We start from the raw sequence: 10,652 nt of genomic DNA, 5'->3' as shown, positions 1-10,652 counted from the left end.
AAGCCAGGTGCGCCCGACGCTTGCTGCTTGTATCACCAACGATGTTTCTGTCAACGCTCTTGCCACCGCCGCAGACACTGACACTTTTGTTTCTTGCATCACTGCAATGTCTTCCCATCGGCGTCAATGCCCAAAGTGTCGATACACCTTCCGATTCGAACTTTATTCGACGCGGTTATGAGCGTGGAGAGTCCAGTCCAGTCCAATCCTTCCTCTCCAACCATGTGCACCCTTCCCGCCATCCATCCATTCTTTCCATCCAGTCATCAGACCTAACATACCCCTTTGGTTCCACGGCACAGCAACAGTAATCGGCACCAACCTCTACCTCTCCGGCGGTGAACTCTCGCAATACTCCTCCTCCGCCGCCGGTTCCCAACGACCGCCCCTCAACCGGCGTCTTCTCCACTTTATCCCTCGATCTTTCCGTCTCCTGGAATACCCGCACCGCTCCCTTCCAAGCTCATACTTTCAAAAACGGTAGCCGACCTCCCGTTGTAAACCTCCACGCTCTTTGGCCCTGGCGAAAATTGTGGTCTTCGTCGTCGTCGTCGGTACCCCCCAAAAAATGAAGAAGAAGAAGAAGAAGGAGAAGAAGAAGGCTTCTACATCTACGGCAGACAAGTCTCCTGGTCCGGAACAGTAAAAGGTATTCGCAAAGATCACGAGATTTGGAAGTTTATTGCTTCTTCCAACCCGAATGGACAGGGCGGAGCAGGGGGAACATGGGCCGTTGAAGCAGCTAGTAACCTCGATGTGTTGAAAGGGTTGAACATAGTGACGAGTATGGCGTATGCAGCTGGACATGGAAGGGGGTGGTCGATAAGGGGACTGATGACGGGCGGCAGTGATCCGGATGCGAATAGCACGGCGAGAGTGAGGATATCGGGAATGGTGGAGTATGAGTTTTCTACGCAAAAATGGGCGAATTATGCCGAGGTTGGGTTCTTGAGGAAGGATGAGGCTTTGGAGGGGGGAAGGGTGCATTTCGTTGACCTCGAACTTGGGAAGGATGGGAACGAGGGAGGAAAAGGAGTGGTGATGGTCTTGGGAGGAGAAGTCTTCACCGTGCCGGTGACAAGGAGGGGCGATTCGCGAGGGATTATTCGCCCGGATTTTTTACTGGACTTCATGAACGTGACGTTTTTTGATGAAGAGACGAAGAAGTGGTACTCGCAGACCACGACGGGGAGCCCGCCAAATGGAAGAATGGGGCATTGTGTTGCTGGTGTGAGAAGCCAGGCCGGTACCCATGAGATGTGTGTTTCCTTTTTGCAATATTTTCCTGGATCAAGTACTGATATTTGGCAGCTTCGTCTAAGGCGGCGCAGACACCGGATTCACCGAATCCTACGATACCTAACCTGTACGTCCTTTCGCGTCCGGGATTCATCTGGTTTCGCGTCAACGACCGTTCAGACGGGGGCCATTCCCACGGGACTTGCGCGGTGGTGGGCAACGGCCAACTGTTGGTGATTGGCGGGCAAAACGAGAAAGACGGGTGAGTGACCTTTCATCTGGAATGTGAATGACATGCTGACCTAATTAGGGGACTGGACAAGGTCGAATGGGACTCGGACGACGTGAAGAGGATATTCCTGGCCAGGCCTGTGAGCTTTGAGAAAGAGACCAGTTCATCAAACGAACCATCATCTGACGGCAGTGGTTCCTCCGGCGGCAGTGGTTCTTCGGACAGCAAAACGGGTGAAAGCAACGACTCCTCCAAAAAGTCCAACATCGGACCTGTTGCAGGGGGCATCGTAGGTGGTTGCGTCGTCGTTTTAGGAGTCATGGACGGCTGGCTCTTTTTGGAGAAAGAAGAACAAAAACAAGAACCCACAAGCGGCGGTCGAACTCCCCGCCCAAGAGCCACAACAACCAGCAGCATCAGGTTCATATGACCTCTACGGGCAGCAGAAGAAGGAGCTTCCTATCGATTCTCCAGCCGTAGAGGCGTACGTCCCGCCAGCCGAGCTCCCAAGTAATGCGTACAACCGGTGGGAGCTCCATTCGGACGAACGACCAAATGAGTTGCATGGGAGTGCAGCACCGCAAGCACAAGAACTTCCAGGGTCGGGTATTGAAGGCCATGGGATGAGGCCGTGAGGTTTGGGCCGATACAAATGATAGAAGTTCACGTCGAATTCGGGGTGTACATAGACCGAATGAGGATCGAAGAATGATACCCGTGCGCTTTCGGAATTCCGAACCTGGGGTTGTTTCTGGGGAATCCCCGCATTGTTCCCGCACTGCCGCATCTTGGTAGCGTCGTCGATCGTGCGTATGACAGCCTCCGGCTAAATTGCATCCCCGCGGGGCCACGTTTTACCCGGACATCTTCCATCCTTCCACCCCACTTGAGGTCTTGGTCTTGGAGAGATGATAACAACCGATGGGTGACCATGACAAACGTGACTGTATAAGAAAACACTCGTCGCCTTCTTCACCGTTTTGAGAATCCCTCGTGAAGTTACCGCCTCTTGACCATTTCAACCATCACCGGTCAACACAGCATCATCGCCCACCATGCCTCTCGTCAAAAACCCTATTCTCCCGGGTTTCAACCCTGACCCTTCCATCTTGCGAGTAGGCAAAGATTACTACATCGCCACCTCAACCTTCGAATGGTACCCCGGCGTCCAAATCCATCACTCGACAGATCTCGCCAACTGGACTTTGTTGACCCGTCCTCTCACGCGCAAATCCCAACTCGACATGCGCGGCGACCCAGACTCATGCGGCATCTGGGCGCCCTGCCTCACGCACGACGGCGACAAGTTCTGGCTTGTGTACACGGACGTCAAGCGCAAAGACGGCAGTTTCAAGGACGCGCACAACTACATTGTTTGGGCGGATAAGATCGATGGCGAGTGGTCTGATCCCGTATACGTCAACAGCTCTGGTTTCGACCCGTCTCTGTTCCATGATCCGGATAGCGGGAAGAAGTACTTTGTCAACATGCTGTGGGATCACAGACGTCGACCGCTGCTGTTTGCGGGCATTGCGGTGCAGGAGTGGGATGCTAAGACGAAGAAGTTGGTGGGCGAGAGGAAGAATGTCTACCAGGGCACGGAATTGCAGCTCGCCGAGGCGCCGCATGTGTATAAGCGGAATGGACGGTACTATATGCTGATTGCGGAGGGTGGAACGGGGTATGAGCACGCTTGTACGTTCGCGAGAGCTAAGGATATTTGGGGACCGTACGAGACGCATCCGGAGAAGTACATGGTGACGAGCAAGGACCATCCGAGGGCGGCGCTGCAGAGGGCGGGACATGGCGATATTGTGGAGACGGAGGATGGGAGGACGTACTTGGTGCATTTGACGGGACGGCCGACGACCCAACTGAGGAGGTGTGTGTTGGGACGCGAGACGGCGATTCAGGAATGTTACTGGAAGGATGATTGGTTGTACGTCAAGAATGGACCGGTGCCGAGTCTTTGGGTGGACGTGCTAGGAGAGAGGGATGAGAAGAAATACTGGGAGGAGAAGAGGTATACCTTTGAGGATGGGCTGCATAAGGACTTCCAGTGGTTGAGGACGCCAGAGACGGAGCGCATCTTCAACACCAAGGATGGCAAGTTGACGTTGATCGGTCGGGAAGCCATTGGCAGTTGGTTCGAGCAGGCGTTGGTGGCCAGGCGACAGGAGCACTTCAGCTACGACGCCGAGACCGTCGTCGACTTTTCGCCCACTGACGAGCGCCAGTTTGCTGGTTTGACTGCGTATTACTGCCGGTACAACTTCTTCTACTTGACGGTCACCGCTCACTCGGATGGCCAGCGAGAGTTGCTCATCATGTCGTCTGAAGCGTCATGGCCGATTGGAAACCTCAACACCCCGTACGTCCCGTACGTCCAGATCCCGAACGAGGGCAAGGTGAAGCTGGCTTTGACGATCAGGGGTAACCAGCTGCAGTTCTACTATGCGGTGTTGGGCAGTGGTGATGAAGAGCTGAAGAAGATTGGACCGGTTTTTGATGCCAGCATTGTGTCAGATGAGTGCGGCGGACATCAGCAGCATGGCAGCTTTACGGGTGCCTTTGTTGGTGTGGCTGCTTCGGACCTGAATGGGTTGGCGGCGGAAGCCAAGTTTGACTACTTTGTGTACAAGCCGGTGAAGAATGAGCAGGATGCCTATGTTAGGGACAACGAATAGGTCAAAGGATGAAGGAGGACAATGGAGATGCGAAAAGTTAGCCTTGAATGATACCACACCGGCTGTCCATGTGAAAACTGTGTCCTGTTGAGCTTGATGTTTTGAATTTGCTGTTCATGTTTCGTTTTGTTGTACCGAAACCGAGGTTCCGGCATCCTAATGGGATCCACGAACCATTTCTACTGACTGTTGATAGTCATCCGCTCCCCCTCTGGTGGCCAAGTGTCAGAAACCAACCCAAAACCTTGATGTGGCAGACCAAAAGCCGAGTTGGTACACGTTGCCGACCAGAACCTTGACCGCCCCGTCCTCCATGCCTCTGGCTGCTGGCCACTGGACGCACCCTACAACGCCGGCTCAACAAATCCCAGGGCAATCAAGGCCTGGCCCCCATAGTACAACACCCAAACAGCCCTCTGCATCAACCCCCTATAGCTCTCCGCCGCCGTCCCAGGCACCAAGAACTTGTCAGCCGCCAGGATCGAATCGGACGCCGTGAACATGGTAGCCCCCACAATCACCCTCTTGTTCTCCAGCGTCAACGCCGTCAAGGCCATGACGCAAATGGTAAGCGAGTAGACCATCACCGGCAGTCTCAACGCCTTACCGACCTTGGGCATCAACATGGCGATCATGAAGGGTACCAGTACCACTAATCCACCGGCCGTCGCGGTGCGCCATCCTTCTTCTAGCAGAGTCTGAAACCCAGCAGCTGGTTGCTCCTGCAGGAACAACAAGATGTAACCGATGTGAGCAACCAAGAAACTCGACAGGCCACAGAGAAAGGCTAGGTCACCGTCCCAAGCGAGGAAGGCATCGCCAAGGGAGCCGAGGGCTAGAGCGCCGGTGAGGAATTGGGGGCCGTCGAGAAGGTGGGAGAGATAGGACAGCAAGGCGGTGGAAGCGGTCTTGACGAGCATGCGTGAGTAGGAGGGGCTGGAGCGGATTTGGAAGAGGTAGAGGACGGCGGAGGCGAAGGAGACGGCTAGGACTGTTTTGTCTAGAGATGCGTCTGTAGGGGAAGACATGGCGGCGACGGTGCTGTCTGGGACTGTAGCCGAGTTGTTGACAGGCAGGAATTGGATCTGGGACCTTGACTGATCGTGTGTAAAGTTGATGTGTTCGATCTGATAACAACGCGATGTTGGTGATTGTTTACTTTGGACAGGGACTCAGGGGTTGCCAGTTGTTGGTGTTGAGGAGTTGTCGTCGTCGTCGTCGTCGTCGACTGGTTCGAGACAGACAGTGCGGGGTATGGTTTGTTTCTCTTTTCTCGTCCGAGGTTTGACGATTCGTCCCACGTGAGATTCAGTCCAAGACCTGCGCCGGCCCATCGTCTTCGGCATGGAGTCCCTGGTCTCGGCTATAAAAGTCAGCAGGAGTGGACTGAACTTGGCGCGTGGGGAGGCTGGGGAAATGTGGGATACGTGGGGGAACGATGGGTCAGTGGGGAGGATGACCCCAGACCACAGCAACAAACGACCTGCTCCCCCACGGAGCGACCACACGCTGTCTTGTCTTCTCTCGCCATGATGGCCATGGTGTTGTGATTTTCCACTCCTCCAATCCCTTCCTTGTCGACCACCACCGTCTCCTGCTTTCCCCGCGAACCGGTTACCCGGCTTCCCCGCAATTCTCCTCATTTTCTATCGGGCCTTTGTCTCGCGTCGATTTCGAGTCCGCAATGAGCTGGGACTGGAACTTGTTGATAGTGTGGGGTACCCCATTATCCCCAGACTCGTCGTCCACGTTGGGCTGGAGTCACCATCAGCAAGGGAGTCGGTCCAGGGGAGTCCCGGATGGTGTCTCTGTGGAGAATAGGAAATAACGGGAATGTCGTGATGGAAATAGGGTCGGTGGTGGTGACTTGCTGATTTGTTGTTGCAGGAAGGAAATAATTTGCCTTGAGCAGGACGGAGACGCCGCTTTTTTGCCTGCCACACTCGATCGCTGCTGTGTGCCGTGCTGACAGCGGCAATTGCCGGCAGTGCCGTACAGGTATTGACAGTGCTGTAAATGCACGACGCGGCAGTGACTTCCCGCAATTCGTGCTGTACCGGACGGCAAGGGGGAGGAGGACATCTCCGAAACCAACGATTGGAGGTTGGAGAACTTGGAGACACCAGACATGGAAAGCTGGAGTGTGCCCCCATCTTGTTTTTTCCCAAGTCCAGCTTCTTCAACATCACTCGTCCGACATGATGGTTGTTCCCCTTGTGACGTCTGTGGTGGCACAACCAAGTATCGACTACAACACTTCGGTAAGGTATGTTCGCCCGACGATACCATCCTGTCTAGAACCAGAGCTAACTACAGTTAAACCCAGGCCAAGAGAGACCGCCATATCCAGCTTCGCTTGCTATCCGCCTTGATTGGATCTTCAACTCCCCCGTGGAGAATCCCCACGATCTTTCCCCATCTTCAAAGACCCATGTCGACGGTACACAACAAAAACCAGCCTGTTGGAGTGACCGACGGTTGCTGATCTCCAGTCTCTCCCCATACTGATCAATTCCTCTGCCGGTTGGCTTAACCTACCCAAGGACCAGAACGGGAATAAGGCAAAAGATTGGCGTACAGGGTGTGTGTCTCGATGGAAACATAAAGAGGAGCCGGTCCAACCCTTCTTTGACCCAAAATATCACTCCTCATCCCCAGACAGGAAGGTAGCCGGCCTTCTACCTCCAGTTGATCACCATACTACCGCTGGTGTCCACCTTCTATCCCATCACCTTACCCATTTCGATTCAACTTTGCCAGTCCAGTCAGTAAGTCAAATCGCCAACATGGCTGCCGACGAAGGAGTCCTCGCCCACAAGGTCTCGGCCGACCTCAAAGACATGGAATATGGTCCCCAGGTGACTGAGACCGAGAACCAGCGAGTCACCTTGACGGAAGAAGATGTAAGCCCATACCAACCTCCACCCCCTTACCTCCAGAATACTAACACTTCTCGTAAAAGAACCGCCGCATCCTCCGCAAAACCGACCTCACAATCCTGCCCATTCTCGCCTGGGTCTACTTCCTCCAAATCCTCGACAAGACTGTGCTCGGCTACAGCGCCATCTTCGGTCTCCGCGAAGACGTCCATCTCAAAGGCAACCAATACTCCCTCATCGGCTCCATCGCGCCCATCGCCCAGCTAGCATGGCAACCCTTTTCTTCCATCTTGATCATCAAAGTTCCTCACAGGATCTTGATGCCTACTTTGGTACTAGGCTGGGGAATTGCTCAGAGTCTGACGCCCCTCTGCAAGACCTTCCCCGCTTTACTCGCCAACCGCTTCTTCCTCGGCCTTTTCGAAGCCGGTTGTCTTCCCCTATTCTCAGTGATAACAGCCCACTGGTACCGCCGCAGCGAGCAACCCGTCCGCGTAGCAGGCTGGTACGGCACCAACGGCCTCGCGACAATTTTCGCCGCCGCGTTGTCATTTGGTCTAGCGAAGATTACCAGCCCCGTTCTCGCCTCATGGCAAATCATCTTCCTCTTCACGGGTCTCATGACCATCGTCACCGTGCCCTTCATCTACTGGAAGCTAGACAATAACGTGCACTCAGCCCGCTTTTTGTCGGCAGAAGAAAAGACCATGGCTATCGAACGCCTGAGAGCAAACAATAACGGCACCAGCGACGGCGAGGCGCACAAGTTCAAGTGGGCGCAGGTCGGCGAGGTGTTTATGGATGTCAAGACTTATTTGTTTATCGCCATGTCTTTGGCCAACAACTTGGGTGCGCAGGTGGTTAATACCTTTGGACCGCTGATTTTGAGCGGGTTGGGGTTTGATAACCATAAGACCACGCTGCTTAATATCCCTTTTGGGGCGGTGCAGTATGTGGTTATCCTTGGTGTGGCGTGGACTAGTGTTAAAGTCAGGTCGGGCAAGGGCGTTGCGCTTTTGGTGGTTTTGATTCCCATCTTGGCTGGTATCAGCGTTCTATATGTCCTGCCAAGGGATAAATCGCATACCGCGCCGCTGCTGGTTGGGTATTACTTCCTGGCGTTCATCTTCGGATGCAACACCTTGATCGTCTCGTGGATTCTGGCCAACACCGCGGGCTCGACAAAGAGTAGTATCATGATGTCGCTGTTCAACGCCGCTTCGTCGGCAGGTAACATCATTGGTCCCTTGCTATTCGACACGGCTGATGCGCCGGCTTATACACCTGGCTTGAAGGCGACGTTGGGCGTGTACAGCATGATGGCTGCTGTGGTGTTATTGCAGCTGGGCAATCTGGTGTTGCTGAATAAGATGCAGGAGAAGAATCGGGTGCAGAATGGAAAGCCGGCCAAGTTGCATGATGCGAGCATGGATAAGAAGTTTAATGCTGCTGCTGCCCAGGAGGTCCAAGGAGGGGAGATTGGAAGTCGGGCGTTTTTGGACTTGACGGATCGGCAGAATGATGAGTTTATCTATGTATATTAGTTTTGGGGTCTTGGGCCTCCCAACAGTATGTGCAGAACCAGAAAGAAAGTCAGATCTCATCAACCTCAAACTTCACCAACAACGAACACCCCGTCTCCCGTCCTTTGAGGTCCAACATCCTCACAAATCTCCACTGCCCGTTGACTTCCTCAGACTGCACATACAACAACCGAACACTCGCCACACACAACACCGGGTTCGACGAAAAAGAATCATCGCTCTTGATGAACATTCTCAAGAAAACCAACTCGTCATCCTCAAACTCCCACTCCAGCGTCTCTTCCCATACCGGATCTGTCACCAGACTCTCATCCTCCCTCGCCACCGCCCCCGTCAGTCCCCCTATCAGCGCAGTAAGTTTATGTCTCCGAAATACATCCGTCTTTTTCTTCGTCTGCTGCATCTCCCCGAACGGTACCCCCGGGTGCAGCAGCGTGCACGTCAAGTACGGCTTTAACTCCTTATCCGTATCCCTAATGGGAACGTCGCTAGCACCAGCTACCACCAACCGCAACCTTTTTCGTCTTCTCGTACGAGATACTGTCTCCCTAAACTCTTTATCCCCCAACCCCACCATCGCCGCGTTATTCCCCCTCAACCAAGAAGGTTTAAGCACGTACCCCCCCGTTCCAGCAAACATGGCTTCGTTGATTTGCATACTCGCATCAAAAGTCTGCCAGTTTAATGCACACACCTGTGCTCCTAGACCCCAAAAAGGTAAAGGTTTGAGGTTTTTCGAAGAAATCCTCGTGCCTTTGGGATACACACGCATCAAATGCCGGGAATTATGTCTAGCGATGCTCGCGCCGTGTCCTTGCCCTAGTAATCGGTTGAGACCTGATTCGGAGACGTTGATCAAGTGATGGTGCGGCCCGTCTTTGAGTAGGAAGGAAGGAGGGGTGGTGAACCAGCTGTTATCGGGCGGTTTGACGGATTGGCCGTAGACGCCTAGCTCGGCTAGTTCTGGAAGAATGAGCTTTGCCTCGGGTGTGTGCTTGGCTTGTTTGCGTTGGCGCTTTTCTTTTTTGGAGTCTTCGTCTTCTGAGCTGCTGTCGCTTGAAGAGTCAGAGGAGGAAGAAGAGCTGGCTTCGTTGACGAGGTGGTGTTCAACAATAACAACAATCTTTGACCCCAACTCCCGCAAAGGAACATGTTGATCTTGTTCGGTATGCCCCCCTTCTCCTGTCTCAACCGGTTTATCAAGTAAATGCCTCCCCCACACCTCCTTCATGATCCTCACCAACGCCTCCTGCCCTCTTGCACCGCAGTGGTTCTCAAGCGAAATTAACACCGGCGCCGCACCACCACCACCCTGTTCCTCTTCTTCTTTTTCCTCTTCAGCCACAACTTGCAAGATAATCTTGCATACCTCGCGAAACGGAATGTTGGAAACCAAAGTATACCCGTGCGTAACTTTTGGTTCGTCCAAATTGTCGGGGTTATCCCACACGTCGATCTCGACACATCGAGACCCCGCCTGGAGAGTATGGCGGTAGGGATCGGCGGAGGATTCACCGAATAACTGGTGCGCGAGGAGGTAGGTGTTGTGGCTGCTTGAGACAAAATACTCCGGTAAGGGGTGGTCCCTGGATACGATCTCGGGAGGGACGGCAATGTGGGGTTTGGACAGTAAGTCGGATACGGTTTCTTCGGACTGTAAGATGTGATTACGGGCGATGAAGGAGTGTAAAGCCGGTGAGACGCGCAGCTGGGGTCCATCGCCTGGTTTACATGTGGAATGGCCGCCGCCGGCGTGGGCGTCCGAGGGGATGATGTCGCCTGCTTCTTCGTCGTCGATGGGTTGCGTGCGTCGACGGGAGCCGAGGGTAAGCTTGCGCCGGACGGAGGAGGTGAGGTCGGTGACGGTGCCGGTTACTTGCGGGGGAAGGTTCTCTTTGGCGAAACCGCCGAGGCCGGAGAGGGTGTGTTTTAGTTGGTCCATATCTCACTTGTAAAGGCGATGGTGGGGGACAAGTGAGGGAAAAGTGAAGAAAGAAAGGATGAGAAGAAGATGAGGTGAGATTTGGAGGGGAAAGAAGGAACCTTTATGACCCCGCCTGTTCGTCCATGG

At 54.0% G+C, this 10,652-nt stretch overlaps 5 protein-coding genes across 5 annotated transcripts; 3 read left to right on the top strand and 2 right to left on the bottom strand.

The window, feature by feature from the left end:
• Window positions 1-222: 222 nt before the first annotated feature.
• On the top strand, window positions 223-2,106 carry SMAC4_07273 (uncharacterized protein; the record flags this gene model as incomplete). The annotated part of the gene is made up of 4 exons (XM_003347850.1): window positions 223-262; window positions 575-1,451; window positions 1,550-1,760; window positions 1,819-2,106. The coding sequence occupies 4 exons, from the start codon at window positions 223-225 to the stop codon at window positions 2,104-2,106; spliced, it is 1,416 nt and encodes a 471-aa protein (XP_003347898.1).
• Window positions 2,107-2,317: 211 nt separating this feature from the next.
• Window positions 2,318-4,158, top strand: SMAC4_07274 (uncharacterized protein; the record flags this gene model as incomplete). Its single annotated transcript, XM_003347851.2, has 1 exon — window positions 2,318-4,158. Exon 1 carries the CDS (start codon window positions 2,527-2,529, stop codon window positions 4,156-4,158), a length of 1,632 nt encoding a protein of 543 aa, XP_003347899.1. The 5' UTR covers window positions 2,318-2,526.
• Window positions 4,159-4,252: 94 nt separating this feature from the next.
• On the bottom strand, window positions 4,253-5,370 carry SMAC4_07275 (uncharacterized protein). The gene has a single exon (XM_003347852.2). The coding sequence runs from the start codon at window positions 5,184-5,186 to the stop codon at window positions 4,503-4,505; it is 684 nt and encodes a 227-aa protein (XP_003347900.1). The 5' UTR covers window positions 5,187-5,370; the 3' UTR covers window positions 4,253-4,502.
• Window positions 5,371-6,944: 1,574 nt separating this feature from the next.
• On the top strand, window positions 6,945-8,596 carry SMAC4_07276 (uncharacterized protein; the record flags this gene model as incomplete). The annotated part of the gene is made up of 2 exons (XM_003347853.2): window positions 6,945-7,061; window positions 7,121-8,596. 2 exons carry the CDS (start codon window positions 6,945-6,947, stop codon window positions 8,579-8,581), a joined length of 1,578 nt encoding a protein of 525 aa, XP_003347901.1. The 3' UTR covers window positions 8,582-8,596.
• A 34-nt stretch (window positions 8,597-8,630) lies between these two features.
• On the bottom strand, window positions 8,631-10,523 carry SMAC4_07277 (uncharacterized protein; the record flags this gene model as incomplete). Its single annotated transcript, XM_066090600.1, has 1 exon — window positions 8,631-10,523. The coding sequence occupies one exon, from the start codon at window positions 10,521-10,523 to the stop codon at window positions 8,631-8,633; it is 1,893 nt and encodes a 630-aa protein (XP_065946670.1).
• Window positions 10,524-10,652: the final 129 nt, after the last annotated feature.

Source organism: Sordaria macrospora, chromosome 3 (genome assembly GCF_033870435.1).
Source record: "Sordaria macrospora chromosome 3, complete sequence".
NCBI classification, from domain to species: domain Eukaryota; kingdom Fungi; phylum Ascomycota; class Sordariomycetes; order Sordariales; family Sordariaceae; genus Sordaria; species Sordaria macrospora.
This window is presented reverse-complemented; position numbering and strand designations above follow the sequence as displayed.